At 38.6% G+C, this 17,848-nt stretch overlaps 1 protein-coding gene across 1 annotated transcript in view; it reads left to right on the top strand.

Moving 5' to 3' along the window:
* Positions 1–1,879: 1,879 nt before the first annotated feature.
* The window catches only part of LOC140953702 (uncharacterized), a 37,018-nt gene continuing 21,049 nt past the window's right edge, over positions 1,880–17,848 (top strand). The window contains exons 1-12 of the mRNA XM_073403108.1: positions 1,880–2,016; positions 5,617–5,762; positions 8,791–9,039; positions 10,001–10,165; positions 10,419–10,532; positions 10,905–11,030; positions 11,518–11,614; positions 12,355–12,573; positions 13,490–13,866; positions 14,138–14,304; positions 14,911–15,022; positions 15,371–15,490. Coding sequence (XP_073259209.1) covers positions 1,947–2,016; positions 5,617–5,762; positions 8,791–9,039; positions 10,001–10,165; positions 10,419–10,532; positions 10,905–11,030; positions 11,518–11,614; positions 12,355–12,573; positions 13,490–13,866; positions 14,138–14,304; positions 14,911–15,022; positions 15,371–15,490 — 1,962 coding nt within the window. The 5' untranslated portion in view covers positions 1,880–1,946. The remainder of the gene's footprint in view (positions 2,017–5,616; positions 5,763–8,790; positions 9,040–10,000; positions 10,166–10,418; positions 10,533–10,904; positions 11,031–11,517; positions 11,615–12,354; positions 12,574–13,489; positions 13,867–14,137; positions 14,305–14,910; positions 15,023–15,370; positions 15,491–17,848) is intronic.

Below are 17,848 nucleotides of genomic sequence, written 5' to 3'. Positions count from 1 at the left end.
GAAAGTGAAAGTCTCAACTCATTATCTTCTATAGTTTAAGAGATATATGTGACATTCCACGCATATTTTTAAACAAACTTTGGACACATTTTGTGGCCGATTTTTAGCACTTTTTTTCCCAGCGTGGATTTCGCAAAAAAAATTGTCGGTGCGGTTAGATTCTTCTAATTTCGTGTGGGAGAAAAGTCTGACAGAGGGACGGCAAACGGAAAATTTAAGTTGAGAATTTCTCAAAACAGAAGGTGAGCGGATAAAAACAGCTCACAACAATTCTAATTAATCTAATTGATAGAAAATTGCATGAAACTACCAACATTTGTGTAGATATAATAAACAGTAAACGACAAGTAAAGGGGAAACTTAGTCACGTGGTACAAATTCGCGTTTGCCGTTTGACGTAAACGTTATGTTTAACCTCTCTTAAAACTTACTAGTGGATTTTAGGGAGCACTAACATCCCGGAATATCCGATACTCGCAAAGGCGGTTTTAGCTTTGACTGAGAAGACGTTATCGCTTATTTTGCTAACTTATTTTGTTAAGTTTGACTGCAGTGCTTGCAGTTCACTCATTTGATATGCGGAAGTTCAAAGTAGAATGCCAGGGGGTTTATTCTAAGTAAGTCTTTCTACTTTTAAGTGCACGTGGTTTCAAAAAGGTTTCGGTTGTGTACATTGGCTTACACCTGATACAGACTGCACGCAAATATGACGTATCCCTCTAAGGACACAAAAAAAAACCCTGAACTAATGTTAGCTGCTTCTACTTAATGACTGTTTTAGATCTCCTTCTATAACGTCGGAAAATCAGATGCACGTTTCTTACTATGGACTATAGGCTTACCCTTTACTGACTGTTTCGAAGGCGCAGAAAGAATACTTCCTGAATGTTCCATGAAAGGGATTGCGTGCGGCATGCGGACGTTTTCTAAACATAATCCATGCATACTTACCACGGATCATCACCAAAAACCCTTAACATTTATTTGGCTTTCGGAAAGAAGTGACAGTTTTCTAAAAGAATTATCATCACTGAATCAAAACAAGTTAAACCACGAAACAACGACTGCGTTCGCAATGATTGCATTGAATGACCAAGAAAAGAGTTGAGGGTTTATCTAATAACAGTTTCCAGGATCCACTGGGTTTCTTCCTTTCAGGAAACGTAGTGCATGTGTGGGTGGTGATAAAGTCTTTTAAGACTCAGTACGTGGAATACCGCATGCATATAGAAAGGATAAAATTAGCTTCCCTTTGCCAAGAGGGTCATATCTCAAGTTTGACCGGCTAAACTGCCCCTATGCAGGGTAAACAACTAGAGTTTTGGCAACAAACTTTAGATAAACGGTGCTCTTACAAATACCTACAATTACTGTTAATTGTAGGAATATTTTTAAGCTGCTTTAGAAGGAGTTGTTCTTAAAATATTTTGATAAACTATTTCCACTTACACGGCTGTCTCTCGCACTGCACTCTGGGACCGAAGCGACAATTCTTTTGTTGAGATCCTGAAAGCGTGCCTTTGTCTCTTAAATTTACATAGTATATGAAATCAATAAAAATTAGGCAAAGTGCCGGACAGCGTGATTCTAACAGTGTGCCCCGAGCTTCATAAGACAGTCGGTTTTCATTTTTGAATATGATCGACTACCAAACGTCGGTTTAACGTCTCAACAACAACCCTATTCAAGACTCAGACTCCCACACAACCCAGACGATCACATTCCACATACGTTTGAAATGACTCCTCGGCTCAAACCATCAACTGTAAAAAAGAATTTAAAATTTGCATCATATTGCACTTTCACTACCCAATCAGCTTGTTTTTACTTGTTAAGAGGATTTGGTGTACATGGCTGACCAAATATGAGCCGAGGAAACGTTTGTACCGCTATAAAGCAACTCATCCAGATGTCGACAGGTCATTGCATCTAGGTCTAGCAGCCAGATGGACCTCAGAAAATTTGCTCCTTTTGTCTTTCTCCTAAACCTGGGGATTCTCCCTCTAACTGTAAAAGGTATGCCACTCTTCTTATCATCGTAGGCTGTTGCAATCGGCATTTGTACGTTCTTATACCTAACAAAAGGCAAATATTCCTTTTTTTCTTGTAACATAGTTGAAAATTGCTAAAATTTCATCTCCTGAAAAGCAATTCATCTCGGTCGAAGACTTTTTATTTTGTTCCTTATTTTTTAAGGAACACGGCATGTACTTATTTAGACCTCATATAAAGACAGAAGATCTGACAGCTAATATTTTTGAATTTCTTAGTTCTTCTGATTTACAGCTTTGGGGAACGCAACAAGCCCCTCCCTCTCGTTTAAGTGACTAACTCAGTGCTCGAGCTTGCGACTAGAGTATTAAGGTCAAAGTCTCTGATCGATGAATTTTTCGATCTCATTTAATGTGCCAGTTTCTATACATCCCACGATCTCGAGAAAATGATTATATTACAAAGTTTTCGATGGACTAATTTGTTTGTTGTAACTCGGTTCTCCAAAATAGCACAGTCTGTTCCCGTCAGCGGCCTACCACTTGGATTGAAGGAAAACGAAACAAAATTGTAAACACAGACAGGTGATCGATTCTTGATACGATATTTCATATCCCCAGAAGACCTACAGTTTGAAGATTTCAAATCTAGAACATAAGATTTTGACAGTGGGGTGAGAGCTCTGAAATTAAACCTGCCCCTTACACTCCACGCCCACATTCTGATGCAACGCGAAAGTTTTAATCCATTTCAAACTTTTGACGGCCAAAGTGATATCTGGCAGTTCATCAACCCATCTTTTACAGAAAACCTTAAAAGAGTTTTTATTCTTTGATTTTCCTATTTTGGAATCAGTCATTTCCGCACTTCTACCGATGTTCATATTTCCTAATCCGTGCAGCTCTGTTTTAATCCAATCAGAGATAACTGTCATTCGCGGGCTACCCTTTTGGTGCAAGGAACCGAGCTTACTCTACACATTGCGTGTGCGCGCGTAGCAAAACGGTAATTTGATTAATCTAGATATTTAGATTTGCTCTCGACAAGTGGAGTAACTGAACATGAACGAAAAAGGAGCTAGGGGAGATAAAATTGGACTTAAAACAAATCTAAAGAGAGTTATTACAGTAGCTATTCTCCGAGTTTGCCATTTGGACCGCCGCGATCTTTATCAAATATTGTCCAAATCAAGAGTTAAACATTGAAATATGATAAAGGTAAAGCAAAAACAATATAAAAACTAGATGATATTAAAATTTGCATAAGGATACTTACCTCCAAGACGAGAATGCTCCTGTATAGAGCTGACCAGATATGCCATTCACCAAATTGTTCAGTACACTTCCAGAAAAGCATGTTAAGCAATTGGGGGGGGGGGGGGGGGGGGTGTCCAAGGAAATCGGTGGTTCAGTCCGCCCGCCAGTATGACGTCACGTCTCGCGTCGTGACTTTTAAAATGGCGAGCAAAGTGTTCATCAAAGAGACAGATAAAAATTTTTAATTTATCACGGAAATACTGTTCCGATTTCTTGGATTTGGAGATTTTAAGGTCCCTCTTGTCATAGAAAACTAGACTTTAGTACTTTTTTGGAATGAAACGTCTACTGGTGTAATAAATTGTAAAGATTCCTTTCTATTGTTGAACAAATTTTACGGGCAATCATACCGACCGGCCACACTTTTGAGGGCCAGTGCACAGCAAGATTGAGGAATTTAGACACAGCAGTAGGAGGCTCATCAAAGGATTTATTATACTTTACATTATGCGTATTTTCAGCTCTTCAGAGCTAGTGGAGCCCCATATCAATCCTTTCAAAGTTCGCTTAGCTTTAGCGTTGAAAGAAGAAGCTGCATGACAGATATTTGTGAGAGACTGTGAGCATTGAATCTTGTTGCTTTAACATATTTTAATACTGTACTGTAATTCTGTAATTAAATCCCGAAAACCAATGGTTTCCTTTAATTATTTTTTGGGGGCAAACCCAGTGGAGATTTTAGGGTAATAATATTGATGATTAAGCCGATGTACAAAAGGCAGGTTTAAATTTCGCCAGTGGATCACTGGTGGGTGTTTGGTGTAAACTAGTACAGTCTTGTGGTGTACTGTGTGTTGTTTGTCATGATGTCAACTAACATTGAAAAAAATTCAGCTGTTTGAGAGGAGAGGGGACATAAGTTGACAGCTTGTGGTTTTTTGTGGCCGTAAGCTTGGCAAGTATGCAGATCAAGAACTTTTGAAATTCCTTTTCCAAAATAATACTCTGGACTTAAGCTTAAAATATATATTGATCCAAGTGCATGACCAGCAGGTTCCGCAGTAAGAATAAAGAAAAACAGGCGAAAAGGAAAAACCAAGACTAAACAGAAAAAAAAATAAAAACGGTACAAACAAACAGAAAACAGCGTCGCCAGGAGTCGAACCCGGTTTATCTGCACGTGCAAGCAACCCCTTGACCACTGCACCACAGTGACACATATGTTTTGGAATCCATTTTTTAGTCTAACATAGACGCTGTTTCAAGCTGGTGGAGCTGTATTTATCATGAATTCAAACATACATTAATTTGAGGAAAATTAGCTTAAGCGCGTATTTCGAAGCTATTTCGCATTATTTCGGGTTCAACACCGGCCGACCCGATGTAGATAATCGATCGAACTAGCTTTACTGAGTTTGGTGGAGAATTAGTAGATGAACAGAGGCCCACACTCGAAAGGATTGATATGAAGCAACGGAACCTCCTATTCTGGAGACTAGACCTTGTCTATATCAGAGAAAAAAAATATTTAAGTTTTGATGACCTTGCCGGTCCCATGAAAAAGACGGCGATCCCACAAACGGCCCGCAAAACAGATTAACAAAATTATACAATTACGGACACAAAATATCAAAACGGTTTACACAAGCAGATTATAGCAACACCAAAGCTCACACACATTCGTTCAAATTAGCGATATATAGCGATATCTGATAGCTTAGCTTTTCCTCGACCTCGCTCATCCTAATAACTGTCGTATCCCTTGCTAATTTGGACAAGCGACCCGAGGCTCTCGCCCGTTACTATGTGATGTCATACTGGCAGGCAGAGTGGGTCAAGAAACTTAGGAATAAAACAATGGAGTTACCTCCCCTGCCCCCATGATGTTGAGTCTGTATATATAAACTTCTTCTTCCTAAATTTTCTCCACATAACGAAAAGGCAAAGATTTCACACCTCGCCTGGAAATGAAAAGTGAAAAAATGCTAGGCTACGTTTTTTAAGCGCATATTTCTTTTCCCTATGACGCCAAAGTAGAGTCGCTTATTACCCAATAGACTTGAACCGTAGGCCAAGTTACGTTTTTACAGCGCTATTTAAATGAAAAGAAAAGTCACAATGTCGTTGCAAAAGAACAGCTTTTGGTGATATTTAGTTTATATTTCTTTCAAACTGAACTTCACTAAATGAAGAAGAATTAATTTTCTGTCTTCACATTTTAATAACACGCGAAAGCTACTTATCTCTCCTCAACTTTCAAATAAACACAGACACACCCCTAGCCGCTCTTCATTTCTTTTCAAGCAACACTCCATCTCGTTCCATCCCATACCTACACTACATTAAGACATTTTTTTCTATTTTACAGGCATTTCCTATCAGGTTGGAAAACTGAACGCATCAGAGACACGTCAAGAATGGAATTGCAACAGCGGATGTGAGGCGCCACAACATTGTACACTGCCACGCTGCACTAACGTGGTATTTCCTCAAGCGTTTAGTGGATCTGGAACAGTAAGTAAACACTAAGCAATTAAAAATTACCGTATTTCTTTAAATAATCGCCTCGAGCGATTATTCGAGGGAGGCGATTATTTCAACTATTGGTCACTGGAAGTCGATCCCTAAATATTTTATTTTGTTACCCGTTAAATAAAAATAAAGAAACAATCACATCAAAATATTCTAAACATGGGCTTTATAAGTTTTCAAAAAATGGTTCCTTGTCAGGAGCAATCCTGTTCCTTGGTTATTTTTCAATTTCAATATCCTTGGCGTTAGAGCTTGAATCGTCACTGATCAGTTTTGCTGGATGAGATTCCACTTCAGCTTTGTTTGTTTTTTAACTCGACAGGGAGGTGGTAAAGAAAGAGAAGATAGCGAGAAGGGTGGGGGTTAGGGGCGATTATTTGAGGGGGGGCGATTAATCGAGGGATGACTATTTTTCGAGGAAATGCGGTAGTCTAATCTTAAGGGTTGGTGGCAACTTTCTTTTGTTAGCAGAACACAATAAGCTTCTTTAGAAACTAATGTTTTTAACAAATTTTGATTTGCCAGCATTGTCGCCTTTGTAATGTTATGACCTCAGACAATTTAGTGCGCATAGGTGTTCTCAAGTGCTCCCTAATCCCTAGGATGCGAGTGTTTTCAAACAAAACAAAACAAGGCGAAACAAAAAAGCCAGAGAATTCTGACAATAAAAATAGGCTAGGATATCTTTAATCCTTGGAATGGGGCCGGGAATGGAGGGTTGAATTAGATCCTCTTTTTCTTCAGATTTAGTGTGAGGAGTGCACGCGCGCACGAGCATTGAAACCACCAGACGCACGCGAGAAACGAGGGCGGCAGTCTCGCCCCTTCAGTCGCGCGTGGTCATTTGCGTTTCTCGCGCGTTTCGCACGACAGACAGATCAACATTCCGGAATATCCCTAAATTTAAGGACAGGGCCAAATGGTCACGCGACACTGTTCAACCAAGTAGATGGTGGGCTTGTTATCAAAACATCGACCAAGTGATCAAAAATTTTCACAACAGCGCACGGAGTCGTACAGATTTTAAGATAAGCTTACAATACTCGGCTAGGTTTCACATTATTTCAAAGAAAACATTTGATGTAAGAGAATAAGAGTATTATTCATCGCAAGGAATCATTGGGGTGTTCGAACTGATTCTGGACCGATCGCAGAGGTCGTGGCTTCACTGAATTGGCTTGCAAGATTTTTGATAGAAGCAAACTTGAAAATTTGTTGAGATCGTACGAAACAGGAATGGTACTACCTATTAACTTCTACAGGACAAGAATCAAAGAACCAGTCATCATAACAAGAATAAAAAGTAGTTCAAATTTATTAATTTTCCTTGTTTGTTTTTTGTGTTGTTTTGTGTTGACTTCACGCATCTGGTGCTTTCTTTGCTTGTTGTCGTACCTGCAATGTTTTTATTTTATCCCAGATAATCAGTGCGTGTTTAATGCGTAGCGAACTACATCATTTACAGTTGAAATTTGTCTTCTTTCTTTGATTTTTTTAACTGTGGATGAACATTTGGAGAATCCAACAATAATAAATCTCTCCTGATTTGGTGAATTACAGAAACAAAGCGGTTAATAACTATCTTGCGCTTATGATTTTTAATTTTATCCCCGCAAATTCGGCAAAGTGAGACGAGATGCATGTTGGACGTGAATATCCATAAGACTAATAAAGTTGTTTTGGCCTTGAAAAGAAAAAAGGCAAAGGCTGGAATTAATGCGAAAAAAATTAATAACACGGCTCTGCCATGTCTGCGTGAAACCTGGGAGTGGAACACGTTCGATCTCACGTATCAAGGACAATTTCTCACATCTGACTCTCAAATCCGGACAAATTGTTCTCAACACATGATGACTTTGTGTCCTTTTTTGTGTTCTAACGAAATCATATCAAAGCACGCTAAAAGTGTCGTCTTTTAAGTACCTTCGAAAGTGCTCAAACGTCAGGTCTTCTGGAACCTCTGCGGACATTTAACTTTCGGCAACGTTCGCAAGTCTTCGGTAATTCGTCGGAAATCTTTGGAAGTCGCCGGGACGTTTCGTGAAATCTTGGTTATGACAAGATGAAAATCTCACGTATTTGACTCAGAAAAAGCTGGCAGGTATAACATTGGGACGTAGATCGTAAGAAGACCAAGAAAACCGTCTCTAAATCATCTCAGTAAAACCCTGCAATTGCCTTTGTAACGCTTTCATTCTGAGCAGCCATCGTATGCTGGCGCGTTCTCAGAGAAACGTAAATTTGAAATCATAGGTCATTTGCAGATGGTACATGACACACATGAGATTTTAAGTGTCTTGGTGCTAAGATTACCCCTAAAAACGCACATTTGATCACATTATACGATGAAAAGAGTGGAACAATGCTATTCAAGGCCTTAAGAACAAGTTCTGTAGAAAATAAAGGACAATCAGGTCCTTTGTCAGCTGACAGTAAAACCCAAGGCAAATGTCAGTTGTCAGTTAAATTTTCGGCTATTTGTGAGTTGTCAGTCGTCATTTAACCCCATCCCGACCCTCTTCTAGATTGTCTACTATCCCCACATTCAACGTGATAAACGTTAATGGATATGACAATTGGGGAAAAATATCTAGAACTTCGTAAAAATCTGTACATCGAAAAAAATAATAGATACTTGTTCACCTACCTTGAAAACCGACCAAAATCTCGCCTACATCGTGTTGTTTAAAAGAAGAAATAAGCCACAAAATGTGCTGAATATTTCACGAGACACTTCCAGTATGGCTTTCGATAGGCTTTCCACTTGAAAAAATTGTGTATGCCTCATGAAAAGTCTTACAAATATGCCTGAGAGTCTCCAAACGGTGACTGTGGTCGTTTAGGTAATCTATCCGCCATTTTTCTCGAGAACAATAGCTCCATGACGTCACAACTGCCCTTAAATTTAGAGATATTCCGTACTGATCAAGGTAGAAGAAAAAAGAGAGACTGCTCGTAATCTAGGGTTGAATTGTCGCCTGCAAATTTTCATTGATGCTTATCTTTTCAGGTTCGAGTCTTTGTGTCATTAAGCCACGAGGATCAGTCTTCAGTTGTTCATTCGCCTTCTGCTGTGTGGGCAGAGTCCATAAGTACAGCTGGATTTCAGTTATGCTCGCGTGCAACAGGTTCTACAAATGACACTGGAATTATCAACTGGGTAGCGTTTCAGGACAAACCCATGTTAACGCATGGAAGCGTTACTTTTAGTGGAATATGGACAACAGAAACCAAGTGTGAGAAGGTGGCCTTTTCTCAGGTTAGATAACTATAACGGATAACAAGGGTATAATTTTGTTATAAAGGTGTAAAACGTAATTAAATAGTAGAAACAAATAAAATAGGTTCAGAAAGTATAGTTCTAAAACAAATGATCTCTAGTTCAATATCCGATATGTGTTCTTATTGGATAATCGGACCTATCAAAGTGCATTGCTAAAAGCCTTTAAGCTTCCTCTCGGGCTTAGATTCAAACTTTTCCTTCTATCGCCTACAAGCCATTTTCACGTTTTACTTTAGAACATAGTTAATTGAGTGGAATGGTTATGAAACCCGTCAGACTCCTTTGTTATATGTTTTTGTGGACCTGAAAGTGCACAACGTTCAAAAGCATTCCTGTCATTTTGATTGTTTTGACCAATAAAAACGTTGCATTAATTTATTCTGTAACAATTTGCCAAGAGAAAACAAAGGATTGTGCGCTTTCTGGGTGCTTTCAACATAAACAGCAGCATTGTAAATTGTTTTTATCATTGATGTTTGCCGCTTTTCACAACCAGTCTCCTCTAATAACTATGTTTAGAAGTAGTGATTGAATAATGCTTGACCGTTTTGATTGTATGGATGTATCAAAGGGAATTGGGAAAATAGAAGTCTATTTATTTAATGATGTTAAATTTTTGGCATTAAACCTAACAAAGTTAGCCGAACAGAAACCTTGCTGTTAGTAGCTTTATTTAAGTAATGGGCCAAATAAAATGCATTCAACAACCTTTTCAACACTTCGTAGAAAGAGGTGAAGAGGGGTAGAAAATTGAGTCCATGTGAATAGACAAGTAGTCAAGATTTAATTAATCTGCTCCCATTAGCCTTTGATAAATCCTTAATTTCATTTAAGTGCCACTGAGCACTTCATTGATACGATCATGTTGATTTATATCTCGAGAAGCTTGTTTATTTTTTAGTCAATAGTTTTTCCTGTATCTAACATCTTTTTGCAGAGCTTTGCTTCCAAGCCTCGTGTATTTGTCTCTGTTAAGTACACTCGCAGTACAAAGCCAAATGATGCTATGTACTTATGGTTAGAAAACGTCAATTCTGGAGGATTTGAAGTGTGCTTAAGGGAATTCTTGCCCTTTGATGGAAAGCACCAAGATGCAGTTGTGGTAAGTGAAGAAAAATGCTCGAGTAAACTATAATATTGATGAAAAATAAATAATTAAATAACTTGACTTTGCCACACTTCGGCAGCCCGGAGAACCAATTACCTAGAACGTTCGTAACACAATTAAGGTCAGTGTCCTGTCTCACGTGTCTCATGCAGTCATTTCTTGTTAAAGGAAGTGTCGTTCGAAGCCTGACGCAACTCGTCTTGTAAAGGAAAGAGTAGCAAATTAAACATTATTTTCTTGTCCACAGGACTGGTTCGCATTCACTGGAAATGGGAGTCAACTTAATTTCACAATAACTGGAGAAGAAATCTTTCCAAACAGTGGAAATCCATCGGCCAAAAACAACTACGGCTTCTGTCAGGTGAAAACTTTAGTTCTAACAAGAACATTTAGCAAGCCACAGAACATTTTCAGTGGTTGAGGCCACACTAGAGAAAACTTAATATAGTAAACCTAAATTTACCAGGCCATGGTGATCGACAATGTATCCAAAATGGCAATTCCCAGATGAACGCGACATGCTTATCTCGCGACTTGAATGTGCGCATATTTTGGGATTTTTAAATTTCGCGACTTTGCAAGAATTTTATATTTCGAATCACTTCAATTTCGCGTTGTTGAGTGGGCGAATATTAGAAGCGGGGACTTTACAGACGATGGGCAAAAATAGAGGGAGAAGTGAGCACGTTCACATCCATTTACTAACCTACATTACTTTTTTACCTATTTACAGGAAGTACCTTTCAATACGACCTTTTACAAATCGCCAATTGTGATTCTTTCCGTAAATCATGAGTATAATCTTCAGGTCAAGGGAAGCCGTCTTCCAGAAAATAATATAATATCGTCCTGGGTTGAGGTAGGTTTGAATTTTTATTCTAACCTGAGAAAAAAGCCGGCATTTCACGCTACGCCACCACTAGTTTTTCCACAAAATGACGTCTGATGAACGACGATAGCAAAAATTGTATACTGATGATGTGTCAACTGGGCATGCAGTGCTTCTGATTGCGGCACGACCAATCAGGAGCAGTATCTTGATCTGGGAAGTGCAAAGTCATCATTATGGGATTTCTTCACTCGTTCCACAGACGTCTTTTCAACCAGCAGTAATTAATTGCGTCGCGAAATGGGGTTTTCCTCACTGGATAATATTCTTGTTCAATAAGGGAAGAGAAGTAATCCGTACATTCTAGTAAATTGATAAAAGGACCGTGAAAGAGCCATAAGAAACAGATGATTTGGATCTGATCCGTAAATTTCATGACTTGTATTGTCGTCGTAGAAATTAAGAAGAAATTATGGATTTTCTAGTAACTGATGAGTGCTATCACATTTTGCTGTAGGACGTTGGATTAGAATCTATGAAGATATGCGTTAAAGACCTCAGTGGATTAGGATCGAGTCATGATCCCTTGATTGTCAGCTACGCTGTTACTGGAGGTTGTTATTAATTTTCCTATTGTAATGATCACTATTTCTAGAATTATTATTATTATGATTACTTCTATTTTCATTTTGTTGTAGGAAAACGTTTCATGATGATACAATTAACGAAACGCTGGGGTACAAACAATGATATACCTTATTCATGTTACACTCTACCTTTGCTCGCACTTAAGGATTGATGGGATAGGAGCAATTAGAGGGCAGACAAGTAATAACATTGCCAAACGAGTAATCGAGTAATCGCGGGCGAGTTTGTTTATTCCCTCAAAATAAGACGACGATTCTAGTCATGCAAAATGCAAAATGCAAAATGAAAAGTTCGACAAGTTTTACGTCATAATTCCTTGCTGTGAAGACTTCTACTGTCGTGTACTGCATTCAAAATCACTTCCACCCATATTTTGCGATTTTCGTTTTTAATGTTGAAACTTCTTTTCTATTGTGTAGAACAAACAAACTCGACTGCATTTTTGTATTTACAGATTTTATCTCTTGTTTGCCCCCTGAGAAACCTCGTAACACTGCTTTAATTTATTCCATCAGCCTTAAGCGCGTGCAGAGATGGCGGGTATCGTTAATAAGGTCTGCTAACGATAAAAATAATAGGTTGAGTTGCCTGTATGCAAACATGTCATTACTATTTAGTTTTAATTCAAATATGAAAAATATGTTAGAAATTTATGTTTTTTCCGAATGGATAACTACTCAATATTATGTTTTTTTTCTTGCTGCAGATCTTAATCCTTGCCTTAATGTGCATTGCCCTCGATTTGGAGTCTGCAGGACCTACAGTGCGCATGACGCTCAGTGTGAGTGCGATGACCAATGCCCCTCATATAAAGACCCAGTGTGCACTGCGAACGGAACAACTTACGACAACCGATGCTGGCATAAGTTAAGCTATTGCAAAGGACTCGAAAATAATCTGGTCTATCACCCAGGAAGCTGTGAAGGTAACGAAAAATGATTTCAACGATTTTTTTGGCTGTATATGCCACATAAAATAGTCTGGGAGTTAAGCTCTCGATCGCTTAGAATTATAGTTGTTGGCTCAAAATTGCATTCAATTTCGCTTCTAGCTATAGGATGTTTATAACTTTCCGTTACTTTTAAGCTCAATTCTAGCTCCTCACGCAGGCTAAGCAACAATAGACAGCTGTAACAAGTTACTTCGTCTCTCTACTTTGGCAAACAAACATATAGCAGCCCAGACTATAGCCGATGTTTGATCTGTGTAAGATTCTCTTTTGCCTTGCAATCTAGTTTTTATCGCTTAAAATTAGATTTACACAAATTTGCTCGGGGCAAATATGGTTCAAAAAAGTGCAAAAGAGGAGGAAATCAAAGACAAGGGTGGTAAATATCACATTTACATACCAGTTTACATGGAGTTGCATATTTGAGGGCAAATGCAGTATTTATTATCTTTGCCCATGATTTCAGCCTCTTTTGCACTTTTTTTTTGCACCCTATTAGCACTGAGTAAATTTGCTGAAAATCAAATATTTCGCGCAGTGGCGAGCGCTCCCACGCGTACATGTCATCAGGTACGCTTTTGATTTATAATTTTTTTGTTGGCCTCCTCCAGTACTGCATATGTTTATCTTTATACTGGCATATGTTTATCTTGGGCACTGAAACCAGCAACCAGCATGCAATAATAAGCAGCCACTATACATTTCGTTGTTGAAAGGTAGCCGACATTGCAAGTTATAGCCTAGTTTTAGTTCAATTTCCACGCTTTTTTTGTCACCACCCTTCACCTGACTTAGAGTTACACTACAACGCAAGCTGACTACGACCTTAGCGATAATGCTTAAAGAGTACAATGATGCTTCCTTTTAAAGTACTTAATTTATTATAAAACAGGTTTTCCAATTGTACGGGGCCGTATAGATCTGCTACAGGTTCCAAAATGGTCAGATTCAAACTGTCAGACAGTCACATTTCCTCCATACCGGTTTTATCCCGATAAACAAGTTCATGTTCAAATAACCGTCAATCACATGAAGCTGAATGACTCTGTGACAGTCCACGACGCTGTTACTTCATGGACAGAAAGTATCAACACAAAAAACTTCACCGTCTGTGTCATGCAAACCGGGAGGAAAGAAGAAGGTGCGAATCCATTTGCCACCATTGATTGGGTGGCTTATCAAGGTGCACCGCCCGAAGGATTGACGGGAACGGTTGAGTTGCAGAAATGGTGGTCTGGTACCAAATGCGCAGATGTGACTTTTCCTACGGTGAGAGATTAATTGATGCAAGTCCCCAAGGCAAATGTTAGACTTTCGTTCATCAGACAGCTTTAATCCACGCCGTCTTTAAATTAAAAAATAACGTATCTTTACGACTAGGAAGAAAAGAGACGATTGCTACAATAAATAACAAGGCAAAGTTAGGTAATAAATAAGAAGGGGAACTTACTCAGTGATTAGTTGCGTGTAATTTTGCAGCAACATTCATCTTAATATGACTTCAGTTGTTGTCATTGTGTTTTTTTGGTTTTTTCTTCAGGGCAAGTTTGCTGAGGCGCCAATAGTCCTTGTGACATCAGAGCACCTGAGGACTGGTAAAGAGTATGATGCTGCTCTCATTTGGATTGAAGACGTAACTAAGGACTCAGTTAAAGTCTGTCTTCGTGAAATGCAAAACTTTGACGGTAGACACCAAGATATCACTGTGGTACGTTCTAAGTGATTTTCTTAGAAACTGGAACGCCAATGTCTGCAAAATTTGTGAGGATTGTTGGTCTGTTAACCATAACAGCGCGGTTAAGATGAAATGGCGTTGATAGCTTTAAAGATCGTCCGGGCGAGTGATGGTTCAGTCGAAAGAAGGGAACTGCAGAAAGAAAAACATAAAAAGAAACAGAAATATAATAATAATGAAAAGAAGAAAAAGAAGAAAAAAAAAACTGAATATCATCAGAGGGAGTGAATTTTAAATAGCACACAAATTGGTCTGCCTTTTCCCCATGCTTCCCTTCCTGACGTTTTTACGCGATTCCCCCGATGTCGTAAAAAATTGTGGATTTGCATCCTTTCCTTGACTTTCTGCGCTCTTTGTTAGTTCTAATCTCGTACCCAGATCTCCCACGGCCAGTGTAAAACAGAGTGAGATCTGGGTACGAGATTATGTTAGTTCACCAATTTATAGAGTTCAAAATGCTTAGGTTCACTAAAAGGGCCTTAAAAATGCAGTTGATTTTAAATAGATTTTCTGTGGGTATATTACGAAACTGTTACAAGTATGAGTGGCATCATTTTTGTTTTTTTCCTCTTTTCACGGAACTGGTTTGCCTTCTCCAAACTGCACAAGCCTCTTTTCACTGAACATGGTGTCATAAGTTTTCCAAATACGAACCCACCTTCGGATAAAATGAACAATGCTTATTGTGAGGTGAGAAAAGAATTCTTTGCAAAATTATAAGCATAAGCGTGCTATTCACAGGATTTTCCCTCACAAATATTTAGCTTACTTACATCACTGTTTATATCTTCAAAGCACTTATAGTCATTATACACTGTGCGTGGTAGAGATCAAATTAACCAGAAAAGCTAAGAAGCTGGTCCACAAAATAATGTTTGAAAAACGTTAATCAAAATATTAAAAGGGCAGTTCGTTCTGTTAAAATAATTAATCGCAAATATTGTTTGTCCAATCGTGACTTCAAAAATAAACACAACCGAAGGTAACTACATTTAAAGGAAACAGTGTTAAACGTTGTATGTTTCTCTTCCATGGCAGTTCGTCGCATTCACGAGAGCTTATAACTCGACTCCGACAGTCCTTGTCTCAGCCAATCACAGCACGACAGTATCTGGGAATTCAGCACCGATCCACAACGGAATTACAACTTGGATCGAGGTAAAAGTTTCCGTCATGGGGCGAATGTGTAGGGATGTGTCCTGGCAAAAAAAATTCAAACCGAAGCTCGACGAAAGATAAAACTGAACAGAGTCACGCTTGAGGCGATAATAGAAGTGGCTCAAAAAAGGACCAAGAAAATTTGAGATTGCTTATTGGCTAACTTCATGTTTTCGATCGCGAATATAATTATGTAGGTATTATTCATTAAAGTTAGAATAATATCTTTAAATACTCAGGCGCCGCGGTGGTCTCAAACTTTAGATCTGACAGTACGGGTTTAAACGTTACCGTATTTTTTTTCATGGAACAAGAAATCATTTGCTGTCTTCATCAAACTGTTTGGGCCTTATACTCCCGTGTGAAATACCTCCATGGAATTCATGGATTTCCATGGAAAATTCTCCATGGAATTCCATGGAGGATTAGGACATCAATTTCCATGGAATTCCATGGAAATTTCTCCATAGATTTCCATGGAAGATATTTGCATGGAGGATTAGGACATTTCCAATGGAATTCCAAGGAAAACATTAGGGCACCAATTTCCATGGGATTCCATGGAAATTTGTGCATCGACATTTTCCATGGAGGATTAGGACATTTTCTATGGAATTCCATGGAAAAGTTCCATGCAATTCCATAGAAACTACTCCACCGATTATTCCATGGATCTCCAGGGAGTTTCATGGAATTCACAGGAATTAGACATGTAAAATATCCAGTGAATCAAATGGAATACATAACAGATTTTGGTCCACTGCAATTTATTTAATCAATTTAAAGACATCAATCAAAACTTAACATGCTTTTGGAGGAAAATTTGACATACTGTAGCTTAACAAATTAATGTTTACTTGTGACTATATACATTGCAGTTTAGAATGCAGCAATCATATTAAAGTAGCTTAAATGAAAAATTTAGATTTAATATAAAGCAAGGAATCTTGGCCTGGTGTTTAAGAAAAGTAACACGCGAACAGACGCATAATTGAGAGAAAAAAATAAGCTAATACTTGAATGCATAAACCGTCAGTATGTAAGACTTAAACATGGCTTTATTTAATGCGACGAAAAAGGGAACCGCTACTTATTTCCTCGATCAGAACCATGGTATTTAGTTATAGCAAAGTCCTACCTAATCCTTGGGAAAAAACGGCGACAACCACAATTATAATTTATCAGTCTCTTGCATAGTTTTTACGTAGCAGGCATGAAAATTCTAAATATGATATTTCCTCTTATGCATCGAAGTAGTCCATCGAAGTACAGTCTTCGATTTCTAATTCTGCCAGAAGTAGTAATTATTCCAAAGGATTCCAAAGGCAATTTGCAGGAAAGACCACATTCATATCTGTATAAACAAAAGATGGAAACTTCATATTAAAACCGATAAACAGCACCCGAAAACTCACCCTTCTAAATCTAGCAGAGACATATAAATCGAGCGGACGAATTCAGTAGAGCAACCAAACACGAGTTGTGTACATATTAAGCTTACCTTCCTCTTTAACGTGCGATCCTGCTGAGTCATTGTTTAATCGAAGTCGATTTGAAAGAAGCCAAATGTAAGCAACCTCACAAATGATATTTCGCGTTGAAAATGACATCTTTTTCGGATGCATTCATCGCAAAGACAAGCCGTTTACACAACACTGTCGTACTGCTCAGAAGTCCGCCTAAAGATTCGAACCAAGAAACTGATCTTCTACGCATTTCTATTGGTTCAAAAGCTCCACGTGATCGCGTAAGTCACTAAGCGGGGAGGCTTGGACGCCAGTTCAAGCACCAAATATGGCGTCAAATCAGGGCTCGATCGTGGAGATGTCTGTCTTTAAAGGCTTTAAATTGTGGTCCCTTTCAGAGTTAATTGTACTATTCCGACGCTGTAGAAGAGTAAAGCAGTGAGAGGAAAATATTGCATTGTTCTCCTAGGTGAGGGAACCTTTTAAAAAGGCAGCAGGCCTATTCATAGTCTGATCTTAGTGTCGTCACGCAACGCTCCTCCCCACTAAAAACGGCTGTGTAGCAGACTAGCCTATCCACGGATGCGGCAAAAAACTCTAATATTGCTTGTGTAGGTTCGCCGAAATACTCCATACAAAGCAATCTCATCAATCAGGTTCGAGTAATAGGGAAAATCTTAGCTCTCAACCAAAACACACTTCGATACCGAGAAGAGTTATGTGCCTAAGTGGGATCATTTCCAGTACTGGCTATTTAAGTACGGGATCCGTACATCGTCTTGTGTTTGCTATTTATACGGGATTCCGACTAAACTGATTAGATCTATTTAAGCACTGACTCGAAACGGTTAGCCTCTTATTATTGTAACGGTTGTTGTTATATGAATAAAAT

This window comes from Porites lutea, chromosome 1 (genome assembly GCF_958299795.1).
Source record: "Porites lutea chromosome 1, jaPorLute2.1, whole genome shotgun sequence".
In the NCBI taxonomy this organism is placed as follows: domain Eukaryota; kingdom Metazoa; phylum Cnidaria; class Anthozoa; order Scleractinia; family Poritidae; genus Porites; species Porites lutea.
This window is presented reverse-complemented; position numbering and strand designations above follow the sequence as displayed.